General features: G+C 33.9%; 3 protein-coding genes across 8 annotated transcripts in view; 2 read left to right on the forward strand and 1 right to left on the reverse strand.

The window, feature by feature from the left end:
* The first annotated feature begins 1236 nt into the window (after positions 1–1236).
* Positions 1237–5848, forward strand: LOC108735693 (WD repeat domain phosphoinositide-interacting protein 2). 5 transcript variants are annotated; one of them, XM_018467775.2, is made up of 7 exons: positions 1237–1323; positions 1381–1579; positions 1662–1933; positions 2139–2288; positions 2666–2880; positions 4256–4318; positions 5542–5848. In XM_018467775.2, the coding sequence occupies exons 2-7, from the start codon at positions 1436–1438 to the stop codon at positions 5649–5651; spliced, it is 954 nt and encodes a 317-aa protein (XP_018323277.1). In that variant the 5' UTR covers positions 1237–1323; positions 1381–1435; the 3' UTR covers positions 5652–5848. The 5 variants fall into 5 exon arrangements, with proteins under 5 accessions (XP_018323277.1, XP_025837131.1, XP_018323285.1 ...); XM_025981346.1 differs by lacking the exon at positions 4256–4318 and adding an exon at positions 3790–3830 and having other exon boundaries at positions 5542–5627; XM_018467783.2 differs by lacking the exon at positions 4256–4318.
* A 1686-nt stretch (positions 5849–7534) lies between these two features.
* The window catches only part of LOC108735670 (nuclear protein localization protein 4 homolog), a 13001-nt gene continuing 5862 nt past the window's right edge, over positions 7535–14673 (reverse strand). The window contains exons 8-10 of one of the 2 annotated variants that reach the window (XM_018467750.1): positions 8340–8767; positions 8144–8280; positions 7535–7734 (exon numbers count right to left, since the gene is read on the reverse strand). In XM_018467750.1, the coding sequence (XP_018323252.1) occupies positions 8145–8280; positions 8340–8767 (564 nt within the window). In that variant the 3' untranslated portion in view covers positions 7535–7734; position 8144. Of the gene's footprint in view, positions 7977–8143; positions 8281–8339; positions 8768–14673 lie in introns of both variants that reach the window. The other variant, XM_018467741.1, reaches the window with a different exon arrangement.
* LOC108735685 lies at positions 9202–14600 on the forward strand. Its single transcript, XM_018467762.2, has 2 exons — positions 9202–9549; positions 11762–14600. Exon 2 carries the CDS (start codon positions 11764–11766, stop codon positions 13405–13407), a length of 1644 nt encoding a protein of 547 aa, XP_018323264.1. The 5' UTR covers positions 9202–9549; positions 11762–11763; the 3' UTR covers positions 13408–14600.

The following is a 14673-nucleotide window of genomic DNA, read 5'->3' on the forward strand; positions in this document are numbered from 1 at the left end:
ACGCTAGATTATCTTCTAATTTTTAGTTCATTTACCGTTTAAAATTTGTCAGCATCTTATTTTAACGTATGTCTACTGAATTGTTGGGGTTTCAAATAAACAAACTTCAAACAGCTGATACAATTTTTATTTTTTAATTCGACAGAAGTTGTTTGCAAGGTCGTTTGCTTTCAAATTACAAAAATTTAACGTTTAACATTAGATCATCTAATTTTTCGTGGGTGTGAAGCTTGTGTACGGTTAAAAACAAATAAAGTAAAAATTTGATACTTGTACTTTATACAATGTATAAATATACAGGGTGTACAATTAAAGAATCTGCTAAATACCAATTATTTGTAAGCTAAAATTTAAATATTGTCTTAAACTTTTATTCTATACTTAATACATTATCTTATTATTAGCACTTTTGATAAATATATGGGTATATAGCATTAGAAGGAATTGTTTAATAAATTTTTTAAAAGTTGGATTGTTTTTATAGGTATTATAATATTAAAAGGGGTTGTTTGATATTAAAATAATTATATTGAAGTATATTTGTATCAGATATATTTATTTCAGAATTTATTCGCTCATTTAATAAAAATAATGATGTGATAACGATAGTTATTAACCGTTAATAAAAGATATAATTAAATCTTCTGTTGTCTAATTAGTCCAAACAAAAGACGTTACTGTTTGTTCCACTTTGATGTATCGTTTTGAATAAAACATTTGATGTAAGGCTCTGCATGAATCAGAATATACAGGGTGGATCATTGTATTCAATTACTAATGAAGTCTAAAATTACTAACTTTTTCTTGGGACATGTTCTTGTGATCCATGCAGTTCTTCTCTTAAACGTTTCGCCTCCCAAACTAATCGTAAGTCACCACTGAAGATGACGTTACCGAAGGGGAGCCAAACGTTTGGAAGAGAAGAATTCCATGGATGACAGCAGAATAGCTAGGAAAGTAGTTTACAACTCACTCACGCCGTTTTTCAAAGCCGTAGATACACAGTAAACTCAAATAAATTATTTTTGTTGCAAATTTAAACAAATTTGGGGTTTTGACTCATTTCTTCCATTATAGATCGCTAGCGGTTGGAAGTAAGTCAGGTTACAGGCTTTATTCTTTGAGCGGAGTTAATTCGCTCGAACAGATTTATAGCAATGGAACCAAAGACACTTATTTGGTGGAGCGGCTGTTTGGAAGCAGCCTCGTCGCAGTGGTGTCTCTTGCCACGCCCCGCAAACTCAAAGTGTGCCACTTTAAAAAGGGCACAGAAATATGTAATTATTCATACTCTAATACCATCCTAGCTGTTAAATTAAACAGGTACGCAAGATGCAAAGTAGAATTTCCAATTATTCCAAAATGAAATCAAATTTCCAGAGCTCGGCTGGTAGTTTGTTTAGAGGAAAGCTTGCACATTCACAATATAAGGGACATGAAAGTGTTGCACACAATTCGAGAAACTCCTCCAAATCCCCAAGGTCTCTGTGCACTCAGTATAAACGATGACAATTGTTATTTGGCATATCCTGGCTCGTCTACTATAGGGGAAGTCCAAATATTTGATGTAATTAATTTGGTAAGTATACTAGATGGCATGCCAAACGTGTACAGGATGAGCAAACAGATTGTTTTATGCCTTATGACCCGTTTTTCTGTAGAATGCGAAGACAATGATTCCGGCGCATGACAGTCCCTTGGCTGCAATCGCATTCAGTCCCAATGGGACACGTATAGCGACTGCATCCGAAAAGGGGACAGTCATAAGGGTGTTCTCGGTGACCGATGGTACCAAGTTATTCGAGTTCCGCCGAGGAATGAAACGTTGCGTTGCCATATCATGTCTTGCATTTAGTATGTGCTCTCAATATCTGGCGTGCAGCAGCAACACTGAGACCGTGCACGTATTTAAGCTTGAAGAACCCAGTAGCAGGTAAGACACTTGGGGACCTACATTAATTGTACAAATTACAAACTGCGTCATTCACAAGACATGTTATTACACCATTTCCCATTTACACTCTTAGGGGAATTTTGAAAATCATTCCAAAAATACCACTTACAGTTAATTTTTGTAGTGAAGTGGTAAAATACATTTGGAAATAGTTGAATGTGTTTAGATATTTTCATATTTTCAGCCCTCGTCGTAGTGTGGAGGAAAGCAGCTGGATGGGCTATCTAACAAATTATCTACCTTCACAGGTTACTGACGTGTTTAATCAGGGTAGGGCTTTTGCTACTGCCCACCTACCGTTTTCTGACGTCAGAAACACCATAGCTATCACAACGTGAGTACTTAATTTATCATTCTTTTATTAATATGAAATATTCTCAATTTTTACCCACTACACACTACCTCAAATTAATGAGGAAAAATTGTTGCTGTTGTCACACCCCCGCCGGGAATCGAACCCGGGCTCTTCTCTCGTAGCTTATTGGTCAGAGCATGGGCGCGTAAAGCCAAAGAGCCCTGGTTCGATTCCCGGCGGGGGTGTGACAACAGCAACAATGTTTCCTCATTAATTTGAGGTAGTGTGTAGTGGGTAAAAATTGAGAATATTTCATATTATAACTAACTCACTTCGGGAAGATTTCTACTTTGTATGTATATTTACATTCTTTTATTGTTTCTCTTTTTCACATCATTGCAACTTTTTTTATACAGAATTCAAAATCAGTTACGTTTATTGGTGGCGTCAGAAGATGGATTTTTGTATGTGTACAACATTGACGAGAAGGAAGGGGGAGATCTGACTTTGCTCATACAGCATAGGTTGGATGGTAGGAGCGAGGATAGTCAGAGGGGTCGTTCCCAGGTAGACGGGGGAGGACTGGGATCTGGTCGTTCTGAACCTCAGCCTATTGACAATCCTGACGGAGGTAAAGACTGACAGACATTACAAACGGTATAAATAATAATGGAAAAGTTAATGGCAATTGATATTAATTAATTTTATTACTATAATTGTTTTTAATGCAAATGCATTTTATTTTCCTTTTTAGTCAAAGGCAAGTTTTTTTTAGAGTTTTAAGGGAACAATTTTGATGTTTCAGTTAATTTATATTCCGTTACTTTTTTTATTTTTTTTCAGGTAAAGGTGAATTAATTTTAAATTAAAGAAAGGTGTCTTCTTTTTCTTTGATTTAAAAGTTTCTTGCTATTTTTATTAATTTTAAAGAGAGAAAAACTTGCCTTAAGCGATGCATTATCGTATCCTGTAAGCTTATTGTGTTGTATCAAGAAAATTGAAGGATTTATAAATTTGACAAACAAATTTTCATCTTAACAGTGGAAAATTTGTTTTACAAACTTATAATAACTACACTACTACATTTTTGACGTCAGTTTATATAATATTTAATTCAGTTACACAAACATATCAATCAATGTTGTATTTGACTTTTGATTTGAGGTCTTGCAACAAAAATTTGGCATAATAAAGGAGATGATTATATTAATGGTCTTCTGCTTAAATATGCCAAACATTACCTTTATCCCTTATTTTTGAATTTCCACGGTTTCCAATTTTGATTTTTTTTTCTATCCCAAATTTTATCATTAACTTTTGCGTATTCGAATTAATTTTTTTACGTTTACATAAGTATGAAATTGATAAATTTCGTTATTATCATTTTGGCTATAAAACATTTGTCAGCTTTGCCTTGTTTTAGTAAAGTTTACGTTTGCTATTATGGGTTTAAATTTTTCATAAGGGTAATTTAACTTACTATTTTATGGCGAAAGTAAAAGAAGATGTTAATAATATTTTCTTTGATTTTTGAACTTAGAATCTGATCAACATAAAAATAGGAAGCAGTAGTTATATTTGGTGAGTATATTTTATTAAAGAAAAGCACATTTATTTTAGAGCTTTTGCTTTCAATTGTTTAAATTGATTCATATGCTTTCGTTTGGCTTTTTTATGAATAAATAAATAAATAAAAGTGTGACTAACATAACGCATGGCAAAGCTGACCAATGGTTAATGTAGAACATCAATATTTTTTTTGCAATTTAAAAAAAAAATAGTTTTTCAGCATAAAGTTGTGTTTTTCGATTTGATTTTTGAGTTGCATTAGAGTTATACAAAAAAGGAAAGATCTGAAGTTCGTGTTTCTCTAATTATAACAATGGAAACTAAAGTGACCCGACTTGTATAATGGTCGTCACATTATGATGACATACATTATCTAACCTAAACCTTGTAGCAAGCTATGACCCGCATCCATTTTGTTTTTTTCTGTTCCCTGCAAGGCTCGCCGTTACTAAGTAGCTACGCCGGTATCCTGAAAGGCAACTCGCCAGGCATCATGTCAGGTACTGGTCAGTATAATAATAATGTTTCACATATTAAAATCCGCTGCCTCATTAAAAAAACAAAACGCAAATTGATCATTTAACTGAAATCGCTTTTCAAATTATAAATAGAAAGGTCTTTACTGATTTCTTCTTTTTCTGTGATTTTTCGAATGAAAACTCCTAAGGGAAACAAGAGTAGTAACATCAGTCCCCGCAGGATAATTCTCTCATGTTTTAAGGACAAACAGGGGCCATTAAAATTCTCCAATTCTGTACATATCAAGAGATTTCAAGTAATGTTTTTGTAGTGCCCGTTTAATATAAAAATATGAGTGACGTATCTTGGGGGACCATTTCAGCATTTATAGCGCCCAGTGGCCTTTATTATATTCTGCTTCTTATGTGTTATATCCTACCACATTTTAATTTCTACTATTGACATGTGATTAGTAAATTCGTTTCAATATTTTTTCCCTTTTTTGAAATGTGGAAGCTACTTTTTATTCTATTAAGAAAAAAAATCAAACTAAACGTCTAACTTTCCCTTAATGTGATAGTACTCTATCCTTTTCTGTTGTAGTGGTAATTTTTCTATATATACATTATGTAACTAACAAAATATGTTTTTGTGTGCTGCTAATTTAGATTGCTTCACTTTTTAGTATTATATTTGTTTATAAAATGTTTATTCAGTTTAATATTTGATATTTAATAGTATTATTAAGACAATACTTTTACATTCTTTCCTCTTTAAAATAATAACAGATTACCTTTTGTAGTCTTTTGAACAGAAACAGTTTTTATTATTTGACACAATATTATTGTTCGATTTCTGTAATACTTTTTTTATTTATTTATTAGCGGGTTTTGCAGGAAGTGATTGGTAAACAAGATACTTTAAACAGAATATATCCTTTCTAGAAGGGTTTAAATTCTGTTAGTTTTAGGTTTTAGTAGTTCTTTCATAATTATTTTAAGATTAATTTTCACATTGTATCATTGGCGTTCAGTATAAACATATCCAAAATAAATGTGGAATGGTTCAAATGTTAAAAGAAAGCGCTATTACATCATTTGGAATGTGTGTATGATATTAATAATTATTTTTGGCCTATACATATATGTTTATAATGAATACTTAATTAATACCATATATATTATTCATTAACACATTGCTTTCATTTTATGATAATATTGAGAATTGAAAAGGAATGAAATTAAATGATTATTTTCGACGTTAGATTCAGATAAACTTAGAGAAATGGCGACAGCAGTGGAGTCTCCTCCAAAAGATGGCTTCCAGTTTAATGACGATCAAGAGTACCCCCCGTTAACGCAAAAGTCGGATTGAGAGACTGGAATGAATTATAACAACGATGATGATAACAGCGACGATGAAGAAAACTACACTTTTTTATTCCCTCGGGATTATCACAACAAATACCGATATTATTATATGTGCGGAACGGTCATTCTTATACACGTTTTAGTGAGAGTATGTGAAGAGATTATTTTTTATTTATTCAAGATAGATTATTATTAATTAAATAAAAAGTAGTCATAAAAAATACAGCAGCATCAAGGTAATTAAATTAATTAAATCGAACCTCTGTTATTTATATACATACTTTATGCGTTGCAAATGTGATTTTGAAGGTATATGAAAGTGGATGGATGCAACAGTAATTGTATTTAGGTCTTAAGGGCTTTTATTATCATATTTTATTGCTATCACAGTAGGTAGAAATGTACTACGGCTATATTTTAATTTTTAAAACTGCCAAAACTTAAAAAAAAAACGAATAAAAGTTAAATAAAAACGCAAAAATATGTAAATAAGTATTGTACATTTAATAGTATTGTAATTTTATCATTTAAATGAAGGCTAAGAAAAGAAGGAAAATGGAGCTTTATTTTAAGGAGTCACTCGAGTATTATGCAAGCACAGTTAATTTGTCTCCCCCCACCACTAGAGTAAAAAATTTGCCACAGTTAGTTAACGATATTCCTAAATATGACAGTTAAGAATAAAGGTGCTTGAATATGTGTATTAAAATTATATATTAATTATTTAGCTTGTGAATATGTATAACAATCTAAAAGATATTTTTATTTTATCATAACTGGTGTCTTTAATGAAAAAAAAAAAGTATTTACCAATTACCCTAATAATAAGAAAAATTCGAGTCGATTCCACCTACATTTGCTTAAGACTTAAGTAATCATTGAAAGATCCCAAAGTTGTCTTAAGAACATCAATATTGCTACGAGTAAAAAAATGTGAAAAATGTGAGAAAGTCTAATAATATAATTTCTGAAGTATAAAAGCACAATTTTTTAAAAGTTATAACGTATTCATAATTTTCTCTTATCGTTTCAGTTATTGTAATAGTTTATTCAAACAAATATTGTATAGTATATTGAGGCACATAATTGTTAAGGTATTATATTATAACATACATGTAAGAGGCATTTTCTTCTTCCAAATGACAAAAAAGTTGTTCTTATCACTCATATTATAGAAATAATATGCTGTTTTTTTAACAATAGATAAAAATATGTAAAAACTGAATTATTTATGGGGGCCAATAAATATCTCTTAAAAAATCGGCCCTTGTTTGGGTAGTAATGAAGCATTTTTTTTGCTTGTTACCTACTTAATTGATATAATAGAATTAATTGATTATTGTTTAGAATATATATAGAACTACTTATTATATTTATGTAGGTTGTAGAAGAGCTAGGAAATTTAGCAAGAAGAAAACTAGCAAGACCTATGTATTTGTGACTCGATGTGATTGCAATGTACTGAATGCAGTTTGCACATTTACAGATTTTGACCTTTTTTCCTTTTAATTTTTTAACAAAAGAAAAGAACGTGGTATATGACAAATATCTTTATAATAGATGAGATTACGTTTGTTTCTAGACACATGATGATGCTTTGTAAATAATACATTTAGCTGTATATTTCGATTATTACTATTACTGTTTTTTGTAAAAAATTCATTTTGTAAATCAAAAAAGGGAATAAAATAAAAATTTCTATTTGTGTAACAAAAATAGCTTTTTCTTTAATTAAAACGAAAGAGTGTAGCATATTCAAGCAGAGCCCTTTATATGAATATCGACTATATGTAGCACTTTAGATCCTTTTCTAATGAAAATTAACATACATCCAGAAGTTTGGGTACTTTTTTACCTTTTTTGGTACGGAATGCGTAACGACGAATATGATTTTTAAAAATATTTATTTGGTTAAACCACCATACACATAAGTTAGAAGAAATAAACAATAATCAAAAACAAAGCGCAAGAAGGCAGTTGGTGTGTCAGCAGTCCATTTTAATACGATTGCCGAGCTTCCAAATTTTACAAACGAAATTAGGCAATGTATTTATGTATGTATACTAAATACCCCTCGATTTAAACAACTGCAGAAAAAAAAATAGTAGATGTCTGTCAATGTAAAACTACACTTGTGTATGTGAGAAAAATACAATGGTTTAATGCCTGTCTTTACTAAAGGAGCACGTGTACAAATTTTTTAGTATAAAGTTCTCATAAACACTAGCAACTAAGTATTTTATTATTCAAATTTTTTTTAAATATAAAATTCCAGCAGTTTCTTTCTCTTCTTCTCTTAATCACAATAACTAGTTTTATCTACAAAAATCTGAAACAAATTTCACGATAATAACGAAATTTTCTAAATGCCTTATTCCATGTTACTTATAATTTTATAAATACCTTACCTAACTTAAGTCTATCATAAGATGAAAAAGAAAAAATAAAAATAAACGCAAAATTTGGAAACCAACGTTGACAATTTGTAACACTTACCTCATTGAGGCATATTTCTTGGTAAATTACACATTTCACAGTTGTTTACTTGAGATGGATTCAAAAAGGTACAGAATGGACATGTCCATTGGCTACCTCGAGACGACGGAGAAGTTGCACCATCTACACTACCAGGCCTATGGAGAAAATAATTATATGTACACTGGTGCCATTTAATGGTAAATCAATTGATTACCTAGAGTTCGGTGGTGTAGTATTGCTAGCAGCAATGAGTTCTTCAACAGTAGCCCAGTGTTCAGACCTAGACCATTCTCTAACTGCGTTGGGATCTTTGTTTTTAACTGCCTCCAGGAGAGGATCCATGTAGTCCCGCATTGGTAGCATGTCCATCGTTGCAATGTACACCAGCACGTGGAAATCGCTTATAGCTGTGAGGAAATCGTTGGGTGTGAATTGAGATAGATAGTGAGACAGAACGCTGAAGTCCTGGATTTGACCATCAACCAAACGATTTTCTACAGGGAAGGGCTGCTTCGTATTATCAGGAATACTAAAACTATATTGTGGAGTCAAAGGCGTTGATGTTGGAACGTCCACTAATAAATATTCTATTGGCAAAGGTCTTGCCAAGCGGGGCACTTCATTGCCATAAGAATCCTTTTCCTGAAAATAAACATTTAGAAATAATATAATCAAATCAACAAATAAATAATTCTAACTAAAAACAACAGTAGCAAAAAGTTTATTAAAAAGAGTACAACTACGAAAAAAAGCTAAACAGAAGTACATTTAAAAAACCAGTTCGTCCTTAAGGTCATGGTGCATGTCTTATTAAAATAAAAAATAAATTAACTGTACAACAAAATCAATAATTATACTAAAAATAAATATCGATTTCTGTTACAAAAAGTCAACAAGTTTTGTAATGGAAATGAAGCAAACAGTTGAGTTAAAAGCGAAATTTACATTTGCTAGCTAAAGAAGTAGAGTTCAGTATAATTATTAGATAATATGAAGAATTTAGGTACATTTGTGTAACGATTTTAAGTGTGAAGAGCAATATGCGCCGTGCGGAGGTAGTTTGAATTTACCGCGCAAGTGAAAGTCGAAGTAGGCCGTGGCGTTTGGTTTGTTGTTACGCAGCGCGTCGATTATTCAGTGAACTTCGCGCAAGTGTTTTACGAACAGTCGTCAACATGATGTGGCACATCGTAGTGGCGGCCACAATAATTTTAAGTTTTTCGTAAATTCGCCTGCCGATTGTGTCGGCACCCGTTAATTATGTAATATAACCCTTAATTAGTTAATTTTTCGTAAACCGCATTCGTCAAAACCGTCACATAGTACAAAACCGAGAAACCGTTGCCGAAAATCGAAGTTTTAACGACCAACGTAACGTTTGCTTGTAGGATATATTAAGGCTGTGTCACAACGTAAATAAAACGGTAAGCTCAGATTTTCTACAGGTTTAGGGGCATTTGTAAGTTATCTTGCAGATAAATGGCTTAATTTATTTTGGTGGAGTTATCAGCTGGTCATTAGTTACTCACAGGCTAAACAATACGTCTGCCGCTTACCCACTTGTCGATTACCTACATTTATATTACTCCATAATTCGAGTCTTGGCGGGAATATAACGGATAAGCATCTCTCAACCGTTTAAACACTTTTCGTGCACGATATATATTATTCTAACTTACAAATTTTACTAAATTCCTAGAAAGTATCAATATAATTTGAATATTTCCTTAAGAGTTCTAATAATAAATCTGTTTGCTATCCTGAATGATTAATGTAAACATTTTTGGTAAAGGTAACAAGTACCTATTTGTGGTACCTACAGACCAAAAGCGAAATCGATTATTAATTCAAGCAACACTTGTACCTATTCAATGGTAATTATTCCCATTAGTTTGCTTCCTATAATTCCTAAATAACCAAATATTCTTAGCAGGAGGCTTTGAACGATTAAGTGATCGTATATGTTTTTGTTTCTTGTCATTGTCCAAGTTATGTATAATCTTTGAGAATATTTTGAAAACTGTTTCTTAAGGTTGCAATAAGCGAAGGTGATGCTTATAGGTACGGCTTTTAAAATATTAATTTCTAATTATACATATTTGATAAGTTGGGGAAACTGATTTTTAATTATTTTGGTACCAGGTACCAGGTACCATTTATAACTTATGAAAAGGTCCTTGTTCATGATTTGCAAAACTAATTTTATAAACTATTGATTGTAACATTAGAGATAATCATGCTTATCCCCGTTATGTATTGATTTTTAATGATTTACCAAAATTGAGATTGGTGCCTTTTTTATTTCAATCGCAATAAGCATGCAAATTTGCTGAAAACTTATCGATGTCTTAAAATATGCAACAGGAAAATATAAAAAGTAGCATGTGGCAAAAAAACAATAACGGTGCGTTAGCATTTAGGACAACATTTCATTTTACGAATGTAGCACGTTACACAAACATTACACCTGTAGCTTTGCCTCTAATGCAATGGGCGAAGGAATTCTACAGTAGCCTACGGTTACGTACAGTTCCAAACACAAAATTTGATCTGTTACTTCTGTATAATAATGTTATTACCTATTCGAATGTTTACCTAAATTTCTCATTTAAACAAGACCATAATCAGGATTGCATTTTTGGGGGGATATCGGTTAAAGTTAGATGAAATAATTATTTGAAGAAGTGATATAAAGCAGCAAAGCTGGATCGTCAGTTTTTAAAATTATATCCTTATTATAAAACGAACGCAATATTTTTGACGGAAGTTGAATATCAAAGACTGAAATATATTTATATCATAAAAATATGAAAAACAAACGCCCATTGGTCATTTTGGTCTATCGCGGTTTAGCATTAGCGTGTTTTGAAGAAAAATACAGGAACAAAAATACTGCACACCACAGACGTTCCACTTACTAATAATAATTGCAGTAACGCTTTTAAACAAGGAGCGAATAAAATGTTATCGATTTCAATTTTCCGGAGTACGTTCAGCTTTGTCACGGATATCGACAAGCCCCCAAAAATTCCTTAAACCGCCCAATTTTGTACAACGATCGCATATATCTTACTCTAATGATGACAACAGAGGCATTGTACAATCTTTAGGATTGTTCTCTGGAATTACTATTTTATGAGTCAGTGTTTTTTTTTGCTAGCAAGTTTCCCTTTTGGGAATGCTTCATATGTCATTTAAATGCACCCTCAATTTCTTTCAACAAATGCACTAAATATAAATATGAACACTAGTAGTACTTTAATTACAATTTTTAAGTGGCACAGCATATACCATAACCCCACCGAAAGTACGATGCTTTTCTGTGATTTCAGGGACGAATACGTATTAACATCGCATTTACTCCTTATTAGAAAATTATTTTACTATCTCCCGCATGGTTTATTTTGGAAGATGTTAAAATACTTTCTAGTAAATAGTAAATGCGATTTCTTACTTGGGAGTTTATGTTACGCTTTCGTCTCTGAAATCAGGAAAACTCATCGCACATTCGATGGGGGTATGGTAAAATCGGGAAGAAAGTACGGCAACCCCTCCAGGGGGACATGCTTATGGGTCTGGCTAGTTGGTTCTTGGTAATACAAAATACCACATCAACTGCATTTTGTATTGTTGCAGAAATGGAAAACGCTAATCCAGACTTCGAAGAACTAACCCTGTGCAGTTACTGTAAGCAGAAGTTCAATGAAACAGACCAAAGTCCAAAGATGCTATCGTGTAAGCATTACTTCTGCTTACAGTGTATGCGCACGTCCCTCGTTAAGGGTCAGGGCGAGTTGTTCTGTGTCCACTGTTGGAAACGAACCGAGGTGGGTGAGATGGGTCCCGAATCGCTACCCACCTACACGCCCGTGCTCCATCTCACAAAAAACTTCGCGCAACTCAAGTTGGGTGCGAAACCGCCCGATAAACTGCCCAAAGTCATATCGGAGAACTGCCACACGCACGCTATGCCGTTAGCGCTGTGGTGTCACACGTGCTGTGCGGCACTGTGTCGCGCGTGTGCCTCATCCACCAACGATCATGTCAACCATCAGATCAAATCGCAATCGGAAGCGAAAGAGCAACTCGTGGGGGAAGTACAAATGGACCTGGTGTCCATGAACAAGATGCTGGCGGAAATCCAGAGGCTGGCGGCACAGCAGCGCGAGTTCCTTCTTAAAATTCTCGAGGCGTGTGTCACATTGAAGACACACGTCGAAGCCGATTTGACCAACAGTAACTCGCACGTCGAATTGAGTGAGACGAGAGACTTCCTCTCAAAGGCCCGTATGAACCTGTCGGTTGCAGAGAATCTGGGGGATATGCAGCAATTATGCTCGTCGCTGAATATCGAAAAACAGCGATTGCAAGCGCGTTTCCAAGAGATGTACCTGCAGTGCCAATTGGACGACCTTATTCGCAACTCGACGGTGGTGCTCGATTTTCAATTGCTGAAGCAGGCAGTCGGGAACATCCATTGCGGCGAGTATCCTGCAGCACATAACCGAGTCCTTCCCCTCAATCAACAGAACCCTATCCTTTTCCTGGCCAATTACTGTCTCTCGCAACTCTATTCGCGCCACGTCGTTTCAAAACAGGTCGTAAATGGAAACGTCGACTATCACAACCATAACTCGGTGGTACCCCAGTTGCCGCCCAATTACATTCCGCCACACGGACCTCCCCATTTGCTGCTCACGTCGCCAAAGAACGCCGTTTATCCCGAAAACAATATGATCGTCCACAGCATCCATTCGCCGCAAATAATCAAGAATCCATCGAACGTATGTCCGCTTTATTTTTTTAACATCGACGTGAACGGGTCTCCGGTAGGCCGCATTGTAATTGAGGTGCGGGCGGACGTGGCGCCGAAGATGGCGAAAAACTTTGGGGTTTTAACGACGGGAGAGGCGGGCATGGGTTACAAGGGTTGCTCCATATTTCAGTGTTGGGAGGGCGAGAGCGTGATCACAGGCGATTTCGAATTGAACAACGGTCGCGGAGGTCGATCGATTTTCGAAGATTCGTTTTTTCTACCGGACGATACAAAGTTGCTGGCGGTCCGCGGCACTGTCGGCATGAGACGAACGCAAAAAAGACACGACAACTTGGGCATGGTGGGATCTCAGTTTCGCATTATACTGCAGGAGATGCGCGGCTTCACGGGCATCTTCGGCCACGTCGTCGAGGGCTTAGAGTTAGTCGAGAAAATCAGCACCTACGGCGACAACGCCGGAAAACCGACCAAAAATATCCTCATTTCGAAGTGCGGCAAATTGTAAGTCGACGATTACGATATACACACGTGATAAATGTTGAGCGAGTCTTATCGTTAATAGCGATCGGTTAACGTTTTATGATTTTAGTTTTATTATTTTTTTTTTTTTAATACGACCAACTTGTTTTTATAAGTAATCGCAGGTAATTGTGTACGCATAAATATCAATTCGTCTTAATTTTAATATCTACAATGCAATGATTTTTTGCATTTGTTTTAACTGCAAATTCAAGAACTAGACTCAAAAAAACAATAGTTCCCTACACACAATAGTGGCAGCAATATAATAATAATAATTGTTTTTAATTTTTCCAATTCGTCCTTTGGAAATTTTGACAAATACAAAACAGGAACATATCAGTATAATGTTAATTATTTGAGAGAGTCTTCTTGTTGAGTTTGCACTGTCCGAATAATATTTTTCGAAGAGAAGGGTGAAAAATAAAAAAACCTAATTAATTGTTAGGTAAATATTAGCGTTTAGATTTTTGTAGGTAGGGGGTGCATGGGTGCATATTAGTATGTATATGGTGTGTGTGAGAGGTCGTCGAAGAACGTACTCGTCAATCGATAATTTAATGAAGAAGAAGGGACTGCGATCCGCAAAACGATATATCATATAAACCCCCAATTATTAACAAAAAACAAACACAAAAAAGTATAAAGTAACATACACGATAATCATATTAAGAAAACAACATTGTATGTCGTCTGTAAGTGTAGCTTATTGCCTAATAGTTTGTAGATAAATAATGATGATGATGACGGGCCGTCTACCTTACAAAACCATTTCCGGAAGAATTATATTTTCTTATCATATAGATAGCGTAAAAAAAAAGCAGATGGAACAATATTTTTAAAATGGCAAAACGACGTACGTTATTAGCTTTTTAAGAAATAAAAAAAATCGTAGTTTAGTTGCAATCGTTTTTTGTAATTACGACATTACCAATACATGTTAGTCGTCTAATCAAACACTTCTATATGTTCGTTAAAAAATATATATATTTACGGAAACGCAATCAAGTAATTAATTAATTGTCCGTTCATATTATTAGCCAGTATTTATTAATATTTTCCTTTCTATACTATATCTTCTATTCCTGTATGTAATTTTGTTGTAACTGTTTTTTTTTTAATTAATTTAATTATTTTCGGTGCACATTAGTTCCGTTAATTTTATTGTTGTATTTGTTTCTTTTTTTTTTTAACATTCGAACGTCAACGTAACAAAAATTATAAACGAAAGAAAATGAGGTTTGTTGGATTG

This window comes from Agrilus planipennis, unplaced genomic scaffold, assembly GCF_000699045.2.
Source record: "Agrilus planipennis isolate EAB-ADULT unplaced genomic scaffold, Apla_2.0 scaffold5, whole genome shotgun sequence".
NCBI classification, from domain to species: domain Eukaryota; kingdom Metazoa; phylum Arthropoda; class Insecta; order Coleoptera; family Buprestidae; genus Agrilus; species Agrilus planipennis.